The 20,555-nt window shown below is 42.6% G+C and overlaps 1 protein-coding gene across 2 annotated transcripts in view; it reads left to right on the top strand.

The window, feature by feature from the left end:
- Positions 1–7,512: 7,512 nt before the first annotated feature.
- The window catches only part of acss3 (acyl-CoA synthetase short chain family member 3), a 22,584-nt gene continuing 9,541 nt past the window's right edge, over positions 7,513–20,555 (top strand). For both annotated transcript variants that reach the window (XR_008388620.1, XM_053650784.1), the window contains exons 1-7: positions 7,513–7,880; positions 9,903–10,047; positions 10,748–10,936; positions 11,021–11,155; positions 16,534–16,674; positions 16,852–16,932; positions 19,063–19,158. Coding sequence is in view for 1 of the 2 variants with exons in the window: in XM_053650784.1 (XP_053506759.1) it covers positions 7,513–7,880; positions 9,903–10,047; positions 10,748–10,936; positions 11,021–11,155; positions 16,534–16,674; positions 16,852–16,932; positions 19,063–19,158 (1,155 nt within the window). In the remaining variant the exon portion in view is untranslated. The remainder of the gene's footprint in view (positions 7,881–9,902; positions 10,048–10,747; positions 10,937–11,020; positions 11,156–16,533; positions 16,675–16,851; positions 16,933–19,062; positions 19,159–20,555) is intronic.

Below are 20,555 nucleotides of genomic sequence, written 5' to 3'. Positions count from 1 at the left end.
CGGATCTCCTGCTGGAGAAAACTACTAACTACCAGATCTCCTGCTGGAGAAAACTACTACCAAATCTCCTGCTGGTGAAAACTACTAACTACCAGATCTCCTGCTGGTGAAAACTACTAACTACCGGAGCTCCTGCTGGAGAAAACTACCAACTACCCGATCTCCTGCTGGAGAAAACTACCAACTACCGGATCTCCTGCTGGTGAAAACTACTAACTACCAGATCTCCTGCTGGAGAAAACTACTACCAGATCTCCTGCTGGTGAAAACTACTAACTACCGGATCTCCTGCTGGAGAAAACTACCAACTACCCGATCTCCTGCTGGAGAAAACTACCAACTACCGGATCTCCTGCTGGAGAAAACTACCAACTACCCGATCTCCTGCTGGAGAAAACTACCAACTACCGGATCTCCTGCTGGTGAAAACTACTAACTACCGGATCTCCTGCTGGAGAAAACTACCAACTACCGGAGCTCCTGCTGGTGAAAACTACTAACTACCGGATCTCCTGCTGGAGAAAACAGCTGTGACCCGTCGAGGCATGGACTCCACAGGACCTCTGAAGGTGTGCTGTGGCATCTTGCACCGAGACGTCAGCAGCAGATCCTTCAAGTCCTGTAAGTTGTGAGGTGGGGCCTCCATGGATCGGACTTGTTTGTTTGTCCAGAACATCCCAGAGACGCTGGATCGGATTGAGATCTGGGGAATTCGGAGGCCGAGACAACACCTTGAACTCTTCGTCGTGTTCCTCAAACCGTTCCTGAGCAGGTTTTGCAGTGTTCCTGTAGTGCAGGAGAAAGCAACTAAAACCTCGAGCTTCTGGTAGAAAGAACTGAACTGACCTGGGGAACACCACCTGGTTCTTCTGTTGACGGAACACAGCTACAATACTTCATACACCAAAAGCTTCTGAAAGATCTTTATAAAGGGGTCTTTTATTGATCATACGCAGTATCAATCAGTACTTGTACCAAGATTCAGGTGCACTTACTGATCAAACACTTCAAATCTAACCCGAAACATTCCACCGATGCAGTACATGAATAAATCCTGTAATAAATCCTGTAATAAATCCTGTCATACTCAGAGTGGGGTTAGTATTGATCTATGAGATCTTCATTAACCTGAGAGTCTGCAGGTGAAAACTAGTCATTAAGTGGTTAGTCCTGACAGGATGCTCCGTGTTCCTGGCAGATATCAGCCTGGTAAACGAGCTGTGTCCTGCAGTCTCCAGTCTGAAGTCTTCCTCAGACAGTGTGACAGTAGACGTCCTGTAAGTCTGGGATTTTACTTCCTGTGATTACAGACGGAGTGGCTGATGTTCCAGACGCTGATGCAACAACCCCGAGAGCATGATGCAAAGTCTCAGATACAGTGGAATAATTCGGACAGATCTAACAGCAGTCTCGGAGAAATATACAGTACACTGCATTGTGTTCTCTTTTATTCAAATGGAGTCTGTTTCTATCGTCCTTTAATATGATTCGTTTTACAGCAGTTATTTACGGCCCACCGATCTGATTGGCCGAGCGGCGTTCTAAGAGTGTTTATATTTCATATAATCAGGCTGGGACCGTTCACCGTGTGTACCGCTCTGTAATATTGTGTACGTCCCCCTTGTGTCACCAAAACAGCTCTGACCCATCGAGGCATGGACTCCACAGGACCTCTGAAGGTGTGCTGTGGGATCTGGCACCGAGACGTCAGCAGCAGATCCTTCAAGTCCTGTGAATTATTTATGAGGTGCGGTCTCCGTGGATCGGACTTGTTTGTCCAGAACGTCCCACAGACGCTCGATCGGATTGAGATCTGGGGAATTCGGAGGCCGAGCCAACACGCTCACCCATTCTTCCTGCCTAATAAATATCTCCCACCCCTCGCCAGGTACCACGGTAACGAGATCATCACCGTTATTCACTCACCTGTCTGTGGTCTTAACGTTCTAGATGATCGGTGTATATCCTAATTTCATGGCTTTGTTCTAATCTATTATATCCATTATATCTATTATATTCATTCCATGTGATCATTTATTGTTTTTATATATTACATTATATACATTTATATATTATTCTATTCAACTGTGCTTTATTTCATTCTTCCACTTTATTCTTTTCCAAATTATCATTTCTATTCTGTTTTATTCTGGTTATACACTGCTGTCATGGTGGTTTAGCCTCAGGTTAAACAGCATAATGTCTCTCTCAATCTCTCTCTCGCTCTCTCTCAATCTCTCTCTCTCTCTCTCAATCTCTCTCTCTCTCAATCTCTCTCTCTCTCAATCTCTCTCAATCTCTCTCTCTCTCAATCTCTCTCGCTCTGTCTCTCTCTCTCTCTCAATCTCTCTCGCTCTGTCTCTCTCTCTATCTCTCTCTCTCAATCTCTCTCTCTATCTCTCTCTCTCTCAATCTCTCTCGCTCTGTCTCTCTCTCTCTCAATCTCTCTCTCTCAATCTCTCTCTCTCTCTCTCTCTCTCTCTCTCCATGGACAGATGTGGTGTGCTAGTTAAGGGAATGAGGCCATGGAGAGATTATGTCTGGAAAACATCTTTGCTTTTAAAAACAGAGTGGGATTAAAAGAGAAGTGGGGGACGGATGGATGTACGAGCAGAAACGTGGGGATGCAGAGAGCCTGAGAGAGAGGGACGGAGAGAAAGAGGAGGAGACATGAGATGGAGGTGGACAGACTTTAAAATGATCGACGTCACATTCTATAAAACTTTCATATTCACATACTTTGTAACCCCCCAAAAAGGAGATATAATTTAAAAAGAAAAAAGAGAGCGAGAGAGAGAGAGAGAGAGAGAGAGAGAGAGAGAGAGATGGATTAGAGAGAAATACAACAGTTCATTTTCTCCTCAAGATTGAGTGAGTCCATCATATCTGCCAGGGGTTGCAGGATAGATGGACGGTAGTTCTTCATGGTTTGGAGAAGAGAGTGTGTAGAAACTCAGAGAGCTGATGAACTGATCTGCTCAGAGAGACTGACAGCCTGAATCTGTTCATTCGTCCTTCCTCAGGGCTGCTGCTGCACACACCGTCTACACTGTGACAAGTGTGTGTGTGTGTGTGTGTGTGTGTGTGTGACTGTGTGTGTGTGTGTGTGTGTGTTCTGAAGACTTCCCAGTGTCAGAAAACTTACTAAAAGTTACAGCTTTACCTCTGACTGTTACACCGCTCTAACACTGGAGACTCCTTCCAAAAGTGTTAAATAAACGTCTCCTTACTCTAACACTGGAGACTCCTTCCAAAAGTGTTAAATAAACATCTCCTTACTCTAACACTGGAGACTCCTTCCAAAAGTGTTAAATAAACGTCTCCTTACTCTAACACTGGAGACTCCTTCCAAAAGTGTTAAATAAACGTCTCCTTACTCTAACACTGGAGACTCCTTCCAAAAGTGTTAAATAAACGTCTCCTTACTCTAACACTGGAGACTCCTTCCAAAAGTGTTAAATAAACGTCTCCTTACTCTAACACTGGAGACTCCTTCCAAAAGTGTTAAATAAACGTCTCCTTACTCTAACACTGGAGACTCCTTCCAAAAGTGTTAAATAAACGTCTCCTTACTCTAACACTGGAGACTCCTTCCAAAAGTGTTAAATAAACGTCTCCTTACTCTAACACTGGAGACTCCTTCCAAAAGTGTTAAATAAACGTCTCCTTACTCTAACACTGGAGACTCCTTCCAAAAGTGTTAAATAAACGTCTCCTTACTCTAACACTGGAGACTCCTTCCAAAAGTGTTAAATAAACGTCTCCTTACTCTAACACTGGAGACTCCTTCCAAAAGTGTTAAATAAACGTCTCCTTACTGTAAGAAAAACTTCAGCACATCAACCTTTATTTATTTCTTTTTAAAATCAGTTTATGTGGAGCGTCCGCCGCACGAGTCCCTCCGAATGAGCTGTTACTATAGAAACGATAACGTACTAGAACGAGCGCATTCATATATAAACCTGTGATTTGCAGCTGCGCTACTGTCAGAGCTGCTGTTCTCGATAACTAATCAGCACCTTCAGAACCTTCAGAACCAGCGCCGTGGTGTGATTCTCATTCGAATGATTTCTCATTAATTATCTCCTCGGTGTGATCGTCGGCTTTAAACGTACACTCCTCACATCGCACCGTCCCTGCTTTAGATTCCATACAGCGCTAAAGCAACGAGCTGCTCGTGATGGAGCGCGCGCGCGCACACACACACACACACACACACACACACACACAGTGAGTGACAGAAATGTCCTCACAATGCCAAACACCATCTGCACTGTTACACAGCAAGAGAAGACAGGTGGAGAAAAACTGAACAGAGAGAGAGACAGTGAGACAGAATGGATGGAGATTATTCTGACATCACAATGGGAAGTATATGGGCTTCATTTGGAGGAAAATGTTGTTTATTCATCAGATTTTGAGATCGGAGGCTTTCCAACGTGTGTATACAGGTGCATCTCAAAAAATTTTAATACTGTGGGAAAAGTTCGTTTTTTCCCGTAATTTAATTCAAAAAGTGGAACTTTTCATTAACCTCTTTATTCCAATATATTGGGATGCTGGATGTTTGATTTCCGTGAGCTGTAATCATCGAGATTAAAACAAAAACAGGCTCGAAATATTTCACTTTACGTGTAATGAATCTAGAATATATGAAAGGTCCACTTTTTGAATGACATTATGGGAAAAAATGAACTTTTCCACGATATTGTAATGTTTTGAGATGCACCTGTGTACATTTTTATATGTAGGCTTATAAAAAAGTGTCCATGTTTTCATCAAAAGTCACCATCTGGAATCTCAAACTCTTGTGAAACCTCTGCCCCAAATCAAAACAGCACCTTTACTACGTCTAGCCCCGCCCTCAATTCAAAATATCACCTTTACTACGTCTAGCCCCGCCCTCAATTCAAAATATCACCTTTACTACGTCTAGCCCTGCCCTCAATTCAAAATATCACCTTTATTAAGTCTAGCCCCGCCCTCAATTCAAAATATAACCTTTACTATGTCTAGCCCCGCCCTCAATTCAAAATATCACCTTTATTAAGTCTAGCCCCGCCCTCAATTCAAAATATCACCTTTACTATGTCTAGCCCCGCCCTCAATTCAAAATATCACCTTTACTACGTCTAGCCCCGCCCTCAATTCAAAATATCACCTTTACTACGTCTAGCCCCGCCCTCAATTCAAAATATCACCTTTACTATGTCTAGCCCCACCCTCAATTCAAAATATCACCTTTAATAGGTCTATCTCTCTGTCACTAATTAAAATGAGAATACATTAGTCCTAGCTCCACCCCCAAATCAAATGTCAATTTAGGATGTACTAGGTGTAGCTCCGCCCCCAAACTAAAATCCCACCTCAACAGGCCAAGCACTGCACCTAATCAAAATCAGACAGCAGTCATACAAGCGCTAAATCAAATTAAAATGTCACCTTAAACACGGATAGCTCCTCCTCCTAAATTACCATATCCAGTTCTAGCTCTGCCCACAAACCGACAGATTGCGTCACTGAGTTCTCCGAGCATTTGTGGTGTGAGTTCATTAGAAACTAGGGCGGAGAAAGATACTTTACCCTGCAGAACAAGTGAGAAGATTGAAAAGTGTGAACGTGTGAGATGATGTTTGTGTAAATTGTGACTACAGCAGCGCTTCTGTAACTCAGCGCTGTGTATCACACCCCACACACTGCGTTATCTCACTCAGCCTCATTACATTTAACGCAGACGCAGGAGGATCAGTGAATCGCAATCTGTAGATCCCAGCGTCTGTAACTGACCAAGCATAGAGTGATGAACAGCTCTGACACTGTGTAGGCAGCGGGAGGAAGTGAGGGCATGTGTGTGTGTGTGTGTGGAGTCAGCACGGGGGGTGGGGATGGGGGGTGTAATTACTTTCAGCTCCTGGGTGACGGAGATAAACACAGGAAAGTGCTTAAACACTCACAACTCGACAATCTTCTCCTCTTCTCTGTACATTTTACACTTATGGCTTTTGTGCATCCCACAATGCACCACAAAACGCAGGGAGCATCACAATGCACAATGTTCCCTTACTGGGAATGGCGTCATGTTTTCTGTTACTGAAGCTCCTCACTCGAAAGAAATGGCGGACGAACTCTCAGCCAACTCCGTCTACATACTTAAGTAGCTTGTTATCGTTGTTGTGGCTCTCAAACGATCTATATGACGTTCTGTATATGGTTTATTTGAGTAATGAACTCGTGTACACCATATACTGTGTACTCATTCACCACCTACGGCGCTGATCGAGACGCGCCCAGTAACTCCACTTCACCACACCTCCACACCGTGTTTTACTCTTTACTTAACAGGCCAGTCGACGTCACCAAGACCGGCTCGGTAACGGACGTCCGGGATCAGTCAGTGATCGCTAGGGATAAAGGTTGAGACGAGGAACCGTAGGGCGAATCCAAAAAACCTGTTTCAAATCATTCAAAGGACATGGTGATGTGAAATAATACAGAAATCACAGAAGTATTTATACAAACTCTTTATTTTCAGTCACTGACGACGTTTACACGGACAGCAGTAATCTACACATTGACCTTATTCTGAATATGGCAATATTGTGATTAAGGTGTTTACATGAGTCGTGTTTAGAATACTCCTTTCATGTTCCTGTTTTACATGTTACAGAAAATAGATGGATTAACGTCACACATCATTACGTCTCCGCGCCACGCCGTCCGACGTCCCTCCAGAATTTCACGTATCGACATACAGTTGGTCTTCGTTATGGGACCGTATACAGTTTTGGGTGTTTGATTGTTAATTTTACGAAAGCTTCGAGTGCAGGTAATTATTTGTCGTGCTGTACGTGCAAATAAACGACCGCTTGAAGCCGTGGGCTGCGTCCCAAACCGCGTGCTTATCGTCTATATAGTATATAGAGATACATGTATTTCGCCTGCTATATATCAGGTAAGTACGCGGTTTGGGACGCAGCCGTGCTCTCGTTTACGTAAAACGGTTGAGCGCTGCCGTGTGTGTACGCGTCCTGTCGCACAATGCGGTGAAAACTCCCACACGACGTTAATAGTGTGATTAAGGCGTGTACATGTCTGTAACGCGACTAAAACAGGAATACTCCACACATCTTAATTCCATCTGTGTTTACTTCGAGTATGACTTTAATCGGATTAAGGTCATCGATAATCTCTGTTTACATGCTAGTTTCTTAATGAGTATCGTCTTAATCGGGTTAATATCGGATTATTGTTGTCCGTGTAAACGTACGGGGTGTGTTAACCTGGCATCATTTCATACTTTCCCTGGAAAACTAATAAACCTTCACAGACTGCTCATAAAAACTTGTGTGTGTGGGTGTGTGACTTTTTTTTTTTTTAACTGGTTTTATATCCAGTTCAGAGTTCACGGTGAAGTTTTTCCTCACACTGGCCTCTGGATGTCTCCTGAGATTCTGTTACACACCAGCCTTATTCTCCATTAAACCACTTTCTCCTGCTCAGCTCTGGGACTAAATGGCCTTCACCTGTAAAAACAGCCCACAGTTCCTCCTCAGCATGCGGACCCTTCAGACCAGGATCTTCAGCACGTACGTGTGCGATGTGAAGGAGAGGAGACTGAACATGCTCAGCCGCTTCACTGCACCTGGACGATGGGACACATCACAGCTTGGAGTAAAACTACAGCACAGGTGGATTATACCGAGGAACTCTGTGAGGAACTCTTATACACGCTCATATTCGAGCCGGAATGTTTATCATGAAGCTTTTATGAAAGCAGGAGAGAAACCGGAACTCTTCTGGAGTGAAGTTGCACAGAAGATAACCTGGTTTCAGAGATGGACTAAAACACTGGACTGTACGGATAAAGTGTTTCCTAAATGGTAATAAACAAACACCCTAATGCTATAAAAGTTCACATGCTAACCGCTAAATTCTCTTTATCGACGGATATCTATCGGAATGTACGACTCGGTTGTATACAAACAAAGGGTGTAACACGCCATCGCTGAATGCCGGAAGTAAATTCTGATTGGGCGTTGGACTTTTTTTTTAACCGTTACTCCACGTTAAACCCGTTTCACGAGCCGCATTGGTCTAAAAATGAAAATTAAAAATATTTCTATCGTTATATTTATGGATATGTTTAATCAATGTAAGGAAACAACAACGCTACCGTTTTAGTAGTTCGTTTTCGCCAACTACGTATCCCGAAAAGCAACGCGGCCATCCGGACGAATCAGAGACCCCCTTAACATCCGGGCATTCAGAATGTTTAAGTCAAGTTAGCCGAGCTATTCCGAGCAGAACATAAACAACGTAAACATCTAGTTTGCGTTAATCGGATTGTAAAACTGCTGGTTTGAGGATGCTTTAAAAAGTTTCACCAGAAGGAAACTCATTGCATTATTTATCATTTTTTAAAAGTGTAAAAAAATCAATTAATAATAATATAATATAAATAATAATAATAATAATAAAGGCCATAGCCACTGCTTTGTATTTTTTTTTTATTTTTTTTACAATAGAGCCATGATAAAACAGACAAAAAGTTCCTGCTTACCTAAAAGCATTTTCACATCCACCTTCGTTCATGAAAAGTCAATGAAAATTACATTTCCTTTCCATACATGAAAATGGTTTTGGAAACTTATCAAATATCCATTAGGTTTTTGGAAAAGTCAGAGATTTTATTATTAGCCTTATCATGCTTTAAAGTTGTTTTAAATGATATATATATATATATATATATATATAATAATAATATGTATGTGGTGGTGGTAGTAGTAGTGGTGGTGGTGGTGGTGGTAGTAGTAATGATGGTGGTAGTGGTGGTGGTAGTAATAGTAGTGGTGGTGGTGGTAGTAGTAGTGGTGGTAGTAGTAGTAGTGGTGGTAGTAGTAGTGATGGTGGTAGTGGTGGTGGTGGTGGTGGTAGTAGTGGTAGTAGTAGTGGTGGTGGTAGTAATAGTAGTGGTGGTGGTGGTAGTAGTAGTAGTAGTAGCAGTGGTGGTGGTAGTAGTAGTAGTAGTAGTGGTAGTAATAGTAGTAGTAGTGGTGGTGGTGGTGGTGGTGGTAGTAGTAGTGATGGTGGTAGTGGTGGTGGTGGTAGTAGTAGTAGTGGTGGTGGTAGTAGTAGTAGTGGTGGTGGTGGTGGTAGTAGTAGTAGTGGTGGTGGTAGTAATAATAGTAGTAGTAGTAGTAGTAGTATTAGTAGTGGTGGTGGTGGTAGTAGTAGTAGTAGTAGTGGTAGTAATAGTAGTAGTAGTGGTGGTGGTGGTGGTAGTAATAGTAGTGGTGGTGGTGGTGGTAGTAGTAGTAGTAGTAGTAGCAGTGGTGGTGGTAGTAGTAGTAGTAGTAGTAGTGGTAGTAATAGTAGTAGTAGTGGTGGTGGTGGTGGTGGTAGTAGTAGTGATGGTGGTAGTAGTAGTGGTGGTGGTAGTAGTAGTAGTGGTGGTGGTGGTGGTGGTAGTAGTAGTGGTGGTGGTAGTAATAATAGTAGTAGTAGTAGTAGTAGTAGTAGTAGTATTAGTAGTGGTGGTGGTGGTAGTAGTAGTAGTAGTAGTGGTAGTAATAGTAGTAGTAGTGGTGGTGGTGGTGGTGGTGGTGGTAGTAGTAGTAGTAGTAGTATAATTCCAAAATGTGGGGTTGCAGTAATGTGGTGGTGAGTGGAATTTTAATCCACAAAAAGGCATGCATATATGCAAATTTTCTTCATTGATTGATTGGTTGATTTGAATATCATGATTGCTTAAATCTTATTACTAATCTTACTAATCTCATTGACGTTTATTTTCGGGAGCTCCTGCAGACACCGGGTGTAAAATACCTCCATTGGCATTATAGCGAAGGAGCCGGAAGTAGAAGTGCCGTTTTGGTTATAATGCAGAAGTGTTTGTGTTCTAGGTTTGTAGGAGGAGAGCTGAACATGTGCTATAACGCTGTGGATCGTCATGTTGATGCCGGGAGAGGAGATCAGACCGCCATCGTCCACGACAGTCCTGTTACTAACTCCAAACAGACCGTCAGTTACAGAGAGCTGCTGGATCAGGTAACCCCTCACTGCACTGCTCCGCTATCATTACCAACCAGCGTTTTTATATCTGTTTCTCTGTATATCTGCTCTGAGTGAGGATCAGAGTTAAAATGTCTTTAATCTGTGGCAAAACTAACAAAAAGATACAAATTGATTAAAAAAGCACCCAAAAATAGCAGAAATCACATTGTTTTGCAGGCTTTTTCATGATATTCACTTTTCATAAAGACAATTTCCATGTAATGTGGGTGCGGATAATATCTGGTCAAACTTACACAAGATAAACTAGCGAGCCAAAGCTAGCCTAGCAAGCAAAATCTGACCCAGTGAATAAAGCTAGCCTAGCTTGTCAAAGCTAACCTCGCAAACAAAAGCTAACCTAGTGAACGCAGTCTTATCTAGCATGTGGAAACTAGCCTAGTTAGAGAAAGCTAACCTAGCAAGTAAAACTAACTTTGCAGGTGAAAAGCTAAGGTTGCAAGCATAACTACTGTGTTACTCTATAATTGGGAGGTTGCATTAGTGATGTCGCAGGTGGCGTCTCAAACAGAAAGCTGTCAGTCAAAATGCCACTCCCCCTTTGGATGGAATTTAGTTGCTGCTTTAGCATTTTATCACATTTATGTCTTGTATTTTTTATTGAAACTTTATTAGATGTTTATTAGAACACCGTGGGACGATACCGTTGTGTGTGTGTGTGTGTGTGTGTGTGTAGGTTTCCAAGTTGGCAGGTGTTTTGGTAAAGCATGGTGTGAAGAAAGGTGACATGGTGGTGATCTACATGCCCATGGTGCCCCAGGCCATGTTCACCATGTTAGCCTGCGCCCGAATCGGAGCTCCTCACAGCCTCATCTTTGGCGGCTTTGCCTCTAAAGAACTCTCCGTCCGTATCGACCACGCTAAGGTTAGCTTAGCTTTGCGCAAAGTGAGCACTTACCCTTAGCTTCATTTACCTTCTATGGATATAACCTCAGTATTTTATTTCCAGCCCAAACTTTTGGTTACGGCGTCGTTCGGGGTCGAGCCTGGTCGAAGGGTGGCCTACGTTCCTCTGGTGGAGAAAGCTCTGGAGCTGAGCAGCCACAAACCTCACAAAGTCCTCATCTACAGTCGACCAGGCATGGTGAGAAGCTCACTACCCCAAAAACACCATCACAGTCTGTAAGATCCTCACTATCCTACCCATCTGCTTTATCTGAAACACACGTCATCTTTCCAAACCAATTCTCATGTAATCTTATAGGGAAGTAAAACATGGTTGGATGAGATGCTAACTGCCTGCTATGGATGTGCTCCAGGCCATGGATGGCTATGACATTGTTAGGCTGCAAACTTACAGTCTTCTGATCATATTTGCTCTACTTGGTAGCCTTGATTCATGTTATTTCTGCTAGATGATGGCTCTCTACAGATAAAATACTAAGACTGTAGCCTTGTCATGACCTCAAACCCTCAATATCTCTAACTCTGACATTGACCTACCACGCTGCAGGTTGCCTGTTCCTTCTGTTTCCTATCACGATGCATTTTCAATATTTTTTTGCTTCCTGTAGTGTTGTTCATTCCGTGTTCCCGATGCTGATCTATAATTGCATCCTGACTCGTTTCATTCCACTCGGTCAGACGTTTCACTCGCACACCTGACAGAATTCCTCTGTAAGCTGTAATTCATCACTGCTTCATGGAGCTCCACACCTAGTTGAAGTTACCGCTCTATCATGAGATACACCTCTCTAGATCTCTCCAGGTCAGAGGGTTAAGTCTGTCTGCTTTCCCCAGCTGTCGGATTTCCTTTCTGGTGAAGTCTGGTCCATGTCCGTACTTGTTCTGCTAGCGCTGCAGTCAGAGCCCTCACGACTACAGGGTTATTAATTAAGCAATAACCCATGATCGGGTGCAAAGGCTAATCGCTCGTACAGATGCAGAGCCAGGCGGTCCTCAGTTTTCTCATTTTTATACAGTAATAAATTACAACCGGCCATTGTGAGTTATTAAGTTAATATGCACATAGATTATGTCAACTCCATGGAAAATTCTGAAATAATAAAGTATTTGATAGTAGTTTGTTTGTAAAATATTTATACACACTTAAGGGGTCTGTGGAGATTTTTTAAAATTATTATTATTTTTTTTTAATATATAGTTTTAAAGGGGTCCCTGGCTGCAAAATGTTTGAGAACCTCTGAGTTAAACATTAAAATATTTATTTACTGTGCTGATACGACTGATCACAGGGGAATACTGGGTCATTTACTACTTTAACCAGCGCTCCCTGCATCACTTGTGCATACAGTAGTTGAGTATTTCTCTGTTTCCATTCGTCATTTTGCTCAACCCTGATACAGTAGAGTGGTATTTTGTTCCGTCCATCCGCTACACACACCTCTTTCGGGATGATCTGGATGGATGGCGGTGTCCGTTATCTATAATAACCGAATCACAATCTCAGGTTTCAATCTTCCCTCGGTGACATCCTGTCTGTTCTGCATTTAAATGGCTCGGCTCTGAGACTGCACCGTTATTAACGCCAACCTCTTGAGTGTAACCCTATGTTCCTCTCGGAGTAATCTGAATTCCACACACAGCTGCTGCTACGCTTTTCAGCTACTCTATCCGTAACCTCCGCTCGCCCTCAGATCCGCATCGACACCCGTAACAACTTATGCTCTGTGTTTTCACTCCATGCTTATTTGCTGCTCTCAAATGACTTAAATTGAGTATTTTGGTATAATATATCAGATTTGAATAAAGTCTAGAGGAAGCTCAGGTTATCTCACGAAAACCCCAAACACATACAAACACACACACACAAAAAAATTCATTCGCTTGAATCGCAGATTACATGTTGGTGTGGCATCCAGCAGGTTGTACAGTAATTACACCACTGACAACAAACACATAAACAGCTGCTTCCTGTGTTGTCATGGAAACTCTCGGAGCAAATTCCTTTGGAGGTGGAGGGCAGAAAAGCTGTGTTTTGTGTGTGGGGGTGTTGGAGTAAAGCAACACAGATAACAACATTCAAAGAAACCATTTCAGTTGTTGGCTTTCGATTGTCCCTTAATGTTAACTAGTTCCTGCTGTTTCTTTGGTAACCCAGTTTATTCTGTACTGTGGCATTGTTGAGGATGAAACATGACTACATGGCATTGTTAAAAGAACACAGCACTTTCTTGTTCATTGGCAGCTCACACACTTGGCACAGTAAAAGGCCTGGTGCTTAGCCACAGAACTGGCTTAATGTGGGAAACAGGTTTTTATAAAATGGTGAAAACTAACACAAAATAATATTTCTTAGTTTCCAATGTTCCCTAGTTTCCATTATGTCCACTAGTTCCCATTAAACTCCCTACTGCCCAGTATCGTGTATACTTCCCAGTGTCTTCTCTGACTTCCTAGTTCTTTACTTCCCACTAATTACTTCCCATTGTGTTGTCTGACTTCCTTGTAGTTTAGTTCTCATTGTGTTCCCACTGTTTCCTAGTTCCCAGGGTGCTTGCTATTATCAGGTATATGACCTGGTATCCAGTGTGGTTTTGTTCTCAAGGGGATCCTTGGTTTTCCAGTTTACTTCCCACTGTGTTTCCTGGTCTCTAGTATTTACACTGTTGCCTAGTTCCCAGAGTACTATTTTAGATTCCTTATTCTCTCGAGCCTGTTGTGTAGATCCCATGGCTGTTGGAAGTTACTGGTCTGTGTTATAACTGGTAATCATAGAGACTGAATCAAGTGGCCATTCAATATTGCAAAATTTAAACACATAGCCTGTGGTATTCTTAGGTGTTCCATGGGTTCCCCAATGTTCAACAGTAACAATTAAGATAATGTCATGAAAAAGATCGGACAGATGGGAGAATAACAAAGCACAGCGGACCAAGAACTGAGCCTTGAGAGACTCCGTATGAGGCTTCTCTCCATAGGCAAGGCAAGGCAGGTTTATTTATATAGCACATTTCACACACAGTGGTAATTCAAAGTGCTTTACATAAAGAAAATACAAGGTATTAAAATAAGTACGAGAAATAAAGGTAGGAAATAAAAATGTGAAAATGCATTAGAATGAGCAGGAGATAAAAAAAAAAGAATAAAAAATGTAATGGGGTAAAAAGGGGAAAAGTTACAGAGCTAAAATGATGTAGATCGATCAGTAGGGTGCTGCGTAGTGTTCAATTAGTAAATGCAAGGTAAATAGATGTGTTTTTAGTCTGGTTTTAAATGTTGGTTCCAGCATAAAAGCTAAACGCTGTCTCACCTTGTTTTGAGTGAACCCCTGGAATTTCTAACTGATCTGATCCTAATGATCTGATTGGCATGTTCGGTTTATATTCAGTAAACATATCTGTAATGTATTTAGATCCTAGACCGTGTAGTGATTTATAAACTAGTAATAGAACTTTAAAATCAATTCTGAGTGTAACTGGAAGCCAGGGTAAAGACCTGAGGACCGCAGTAATGTACTCAGATGTTTTGGTTGGGGTGCGAATCCTGGCAGCAGCACTCTGAATGAGCTCCACCTGTCTCATTCCACTGCAGTAATCCACTCTGCTGGTCATGAGCGCATGAACAAGTTCCTCTAAGTCTTGACTGGAAATGAAACACCTACTTCTCGCTATATTTTTGAAGTGATAGTAGGCTGATTTGGTTATTGTTTTCACCTGAGAACTGAAACTTGGGTCAGACTCCAAAATGACAGCAAGATTCCTGACTCGATTTTCTGTCTTTAGACACCTGGAGTCAAGGTACATGTTCAACTTGAGACTTTCATCTTTGTTTCCAAATACAATGACTTCTGTTTTGTCTTTGTTTAACTGAAGGACGCTTCGGCTCATCTAGCTGTTAATTTCATCAAGGCACTGGCACAGGAAGTCTGTGGGGTGGGAATCATTAGGCGACAGGGTTAGGTAGATCTGCGTGTCGTCTGCATACTGTAACTATGGTATGCAATTTGGTTCCTCTTTATAATTTGGCCTAGTGGGAGCATATACAGGTTGAACAACAGCGGTCCAAGGATTGAGCCTTGTGGGACTCCATACATTTTGGACATCCACTTGGATTCATAGCTGCCTATGTTCACATAGAAACCCCTCCCTTCTAGATATGACGTGAACCAGTCAAGAACTGTCCCAGAGAGCCCTACCCAGTTTTCCAGTCTGTCGAGGAGTATATCGTGTTATAGTGTCAAAAGCAGAACTGAGATATAATAAAACCAGCACGGTTATTTTGCCTGAATCAGTATTTAACCAAATATCATCAATTATCTTTATGAGTAGGGCGCGCGGTGGGTTAGTGGTTAGCACATTCGCCTCATCGCCTCAGGGTCGGGGGTGTTGCGTAACGAGACTGGGACGGAAGCAAGTGCAGATTAAAGTCTTTATTGCTCACACGGTCAGTCAACATGAAACGCGGTGTTAAACATGAAGCGAGATTCGAGGCCAAAACAGGAAACTGGATTCAAGGCATGAAACAAAAACAGGACACGAGAACACGACCGCTTAGCATCAAGGTAGCTAACACATACATAACCTACTTAAACGTATTTACATATAACTCTGTGCGAAGTGCGCAGACACACGAGGGGTTTCAATAACTCACGTAATCAAACTTAAACGCAGACAGCTGGAAACAATACAGACACACCCTCGAATATCAACCAATAACTGAACAGGGAGGAGACAAAATAGAAGCCAAAACAAGCGCACGTGTCCATTGTAAACAAAGTCACCATAGTCCGTGCGTAATCCAAGAGCGTGCACTCGCTCTGGTTCGTGCACGCGCGTGCTGTCCGGCTCTCCGTGCACGCCGCGCACCGCAGTGCCATCTGCAGGGGAGATCGTGAAGGGGGGTTTGATTCCCGCCACTGCCCTGTGTGTGCAGAGTTTGCATGTTCTCCCCGTGCTGCGGGGGTTTCCTCCGGGTACTCCGGTTTCCTCCCCCAGTCCAAAGACATGCATGGTAGGCTGATTGGCGTGTCTAAAGTGTCCGTAGTGTATGAATGGGTGTGAGAACGTGTATATGACACCTGCCCAGGGTGTACCCCGCCTTGTGCCCGATGTTCCCTGGGATTGGTCCCAGGTTCCCTCCTGGGTCGCGACCCAGTAGGATAAGCCGTATAGAAAATGGATGGATTTTCATGAGTGCCGTCTCTGTGCTGTGATACTGCCAGAAACCAGATTGGAACTTGTCCAAATACCTATTTGAGGATAGCAATCAGTTCAGCTGATTTAAAAACAACCTTTTCAATGATCTTGCCAATGAAAGGAAGAATTGATATTGTTCTGTAGTTGTTTAAATCCGTGCTATCCAGATTGCTCTTTTTCAGGTGGGGCTTAACAATTGCGATTTTCAGGGATTTCTGAAAAGTACCTGAGCAGACTGAGGCATTTAGAAAAAGATCTCTTCGATATAATAAACACTTAAAAACTTTTTTAAAAAGAATGTAGGGAGTGTGTTGAAAGTTATAGCTTAATTAGCTGACATCTGATGTTTGAATGTTTCCTGTAGGAGAAAGTGTACTCACACCCTGAGCTGAGCCTGGACTGGGACCAGGAAATGTCTTCGGCCCGTCCTCATGACTGTGTGTCTGTTCCTGCTCATCATCCTCTCTACGTCCTGTACACTTCAGGAACCACCGGCACACCAAAGGTACAACACCGAATCCAACCATGCAGGAGTATTTTCCATATTAATTAACTCCTGAAGCCTGCAGCAAGCTGTAGGCAAGACATAACTGCTGCTCCGTGCATTAGCCAATCGCCTATTAAAAGTAGCTTTCCATCGTTCCTTGCTAAAAGCACATTTAAAGATCTACTTCTCTCGTAGGGTGTAGTGAGGGATACAGGAGGCTATGCGGTGATGTTGAACTGGACCATGTCCAGCATTTACGGCCTGAACCCTGGTGAGGTGAGTCGTGTGTTATTGATTTTCATCTCTGTCACAAGACCTGCTGAACTTTTTAATTTTTTTAATATGGCTGCTCACATACTGTAGATGCCTCCTTAACAGTATAACATTTTATTCATATACTGTTTCTCAGTAATCTTAACAGAGACGGTCTGGGTATCAGTACCGCACTGTGAGCTGAACTAGCTTGTGAAGAGATCCAGCTCACAACGTAGTTCATTTCCATCCGCTGCAATATCGTGACACTTTAAAGGTCAAAGTCTTGTCCCATTAGTCGTTAGAAGGAAGACGGCAGACTGGAAATTCCACGATTTTCAATGGAGCGGTGCCGGAAAATCCACGACGAATTTCAGTTTTCTCAACGATTGAATAAACCAGTAAAATAAGTACACCTCGATCATGTTTGAAACCGTGCCTATGAATAAAGTTGATATGCTTGAAAGAAGCCCTGAGTACACCCTTGACCTCAGAAGCTAGTATTGCCCCCTTTAGCAGAAATAACTTCTTGTAGGCGTTTTTGTGTAATTTTTGACCACTCTTCCATGCAATATTCTTTCAGCTGCAAGATATTTGAGGGTTTTCTAGCATGTTCTGTCCGTTTCACACCCCCCCCCCCCCAACATCTCACTAGGATTCAAATCCGGGTTTTGACAAGGCCGTTCCATAACCCTCCATTTCTTCTTTTTGAGCCGTTCCTTGGTGGATTTGCCTGTGTGCTTAGGATCATTGTCCTGTTGAAAGGTCCACTTTCAGTTCATCTTCAACTTTTAGACAGATGGCCTCACGTTATCTTCAAGCACTCTTCGATATGATGCAGAATTCATAGTTGAATCAATGAATGCAAGCTGTCCAGTCCCTGAGGCAGTGAAGCAACCCCAAACCATAACCTTTCCACCACCGTGCTTCACAGTTGGTATGAGGTGCTTCTCCTGAAAAGCTGTCTTTGGTCTGTGCCAAACATGTCTGCTGTTACTGTAACAAAACAACTCTATCTTTGATTCGTCTGTCCAGAGCACATTATTCCACAAGGCCTGGTCTTTGTCTATATGCTCATTGGCAAACTGTAGTCTTGCAGAGGCGTTTTCCTGACATGCCTCCCATACAGGTCAAACTTGTGTAATCTCTTTCTGAATGTAGAAGCATGAACTGTGACACCAACAGTTACAAGACTTACTCGCAGATCCTGTGATGAAATTTTGGGTTCTTGGAGACTTCTTTTTGCATCAGACGGTCTGAACTTGGGCTGAATTTGCTGGGATGGACAGTCCTGGAGAAATCGGCAGTCGTTTGAAATCTGTGCCACTTGTAGATTATTTTACTTACAGTGAAATGATGCATTACACATAATTTGGAGATGTTTTTAAATCCCTTGCCAGACTCATAGGCATCCACAACCTTTTTTCTGAAGGTCTTACAGAACTCTAGAGATCTTGGCATGATGACACCACACACCTCAATAACAAAGGGAACTCCAGACACTAGATATGAGAGGGGTATAAATAAGACCGGGTCCACCTGCACTCCCTAAGCAGGTTCTAATCACCGGAACCCGATCTTCAACATCTGATTCTAATTTTATGGATTTGAAAGTGTGATAAATGTAGGGGTGTACTTACTTTTTCCATGTGACTGATCTGTTTTTTTTGTTCATATAAATCATGAAAATTACTACAAAATGTTAGGTTTATGTGTCATTTGATAGAGTATCAACAATATTAATAGGCACTGTTTCAAAGAGGATTAAATGTTTGTCCAAATATGTAAAAAAAAAAAAAAAAAAAAAAAAAAACCATTTCCATGGGGTGTACTTATTTTTTCACATGACTGCATATAAAAGAATTCTCTCCTTTTTTTAATTTTTTTTTTTAACATTAGCCATGGATAAATGTGCAGCATATAATGCATTCATGCCACTTTTGTTTGTTTACCGTTAAGTGCATTCTTATCCTGAATAATTCTGTTTCTCTTTAAACTGCCATCTCTCTCTCTCTCTCTCTCTCTCTCTCTCTCTCTCTCTCTCTCTCCCCCTCTCTCTCCCCCTCCCCTCTCTCTCTCTCTCTCTCTCTCTCTCCCCCCCTCTCTCTCCCCCTCCCCTCTCTCTCTCTCTCTCTCTCTCTCTCTCTCTCTCAGGTCTGGTGGGCTGCGTCAGATTTGGGTTGGGTCGTCGGACACTCTTACATCTGCTACGGTCCTCTTCTCCATGGCAACACCACCGTGGTCTATGAGGTGTGTGTGTGTGTGTGTGTGTGTGTGTGTGATAGTTTGAACTCCACATGGCTCCTGCTATCAGCAGGTGAAGTCCTAATGTTCAGAGCGACCCTCATCATCTGTGTACATAAAAATAAAAGGACATGCTTTATTATAAAAATACAGTTGCAATCAAAATGATTCACCCCCAGTGCAAATGAGGTTTATTGTCAAACATTACAGTTCTTTCAGCTGTTTGCGATGAACAAATCAAACAAAAGCAGTTGAAATAGTTCAACACAACGAATGCTTCAAGTGTTTTCCCCAAATTCAACTGAAAATGAAACTTATAATGACTTCTCCAGTTTCAAAATTATTCACCCCCTTCATGATGAGCGTCTTTAGTACTCAGTAGAGCTCCTTTTACTGTTCTGACCTGCTGTAAACGAGATGCAGATCTTCTGCAGCGTTCCTGAGGAATCTTCTCCCGGTCCTCATTTATTCTGACAATAAACCTGATTTACAACGATGGTTTAATCATTTTCATTGCAAATGTATATATTTATTATAAAATGTTTAATTAACGCCAAGTGTCTCAACATGCATTTTTTGTACATATATACAGTACACCCAGTAGTCACTTTAATAGGAACACCTGTACCCCTGCTTATTCATGCAAATATCCAATCAGCCAATCATGTGGCAGCAGCACCGTACATAATATGATGAAGCTTCAGGTCAAGAGCGTGAGGAGACGGGTTAGGTGAGTTGTTGGACCGTGGAATGGTCGTTGGTGTTCGATGGGCTGGTTTGAGTATTTCGGGAACTCCATGAAGTTATGATGACAGAAATCAGAACTTGTGAAATGCAGGATGAAAGCAGTAGAAGTTTGAAGGTCTCAGGATGGAAGAAAAAGTAACTTGTAAGCCTGACAAGGTTCTCTCTCTCTCTCTCTCTCTCTCTCCCTCTCTCTCTCTCTCTCTCTCTCTCTCCCTCTCTCTCTCTCTCTCTCGCTCTCTCTCTCTCGCGCTCTCTCTCTTGCTCTCTCTTTGATGATGATGATGATGATGATAATTTCTTTGCCAACTTTTAATTAAAGCTTTCTCTTGGGCAATCTCACTCTCACTCTCATGTAATATTGATATTGCACAGCCTTCTGTCCAATCTCTGATTAATCTCTCTCTCTCTCTCTCTCTCTCTCTCTCTCTCTCTCTCTCTCTCTCTCTCTCTCCCTCTCTCTCTCTCTCTGTTCTGTTTCTTTTAGCTACACAGTTAAGTGGTTAAAGTTGTGAGAGCACTGTTGCTAGGCAGCTGGGGAATATGGCTCAGCACACAAGCTAATCTAATGGCTGAGGTGATTTAGCTAAATAGTGCTCGCTAGTAACTGCAGTCTTTCATACAGACGATGTAAACATGCAGTGACGGTGGAAATGAGA

This window comes from Ictalurus furcatus, chromosome 19 (assembly GCF_023375685.1).
Source record: "Ictalurus furcatus strain D&B chromosome 19, Billie_1.0, whole genome shotgun sequence".
Taxonomy (NCBI): Eukaryota; Metazoa; Chordata; class Actinopteri; order Siluriformes; family Ictaluridae; genus Ictalurus; species Ictalurus furcatus.
Note: the sequence above shows the minus strand (reverse complement) of the source record. Positions and strands in the feature narration are given on the sequence as shown.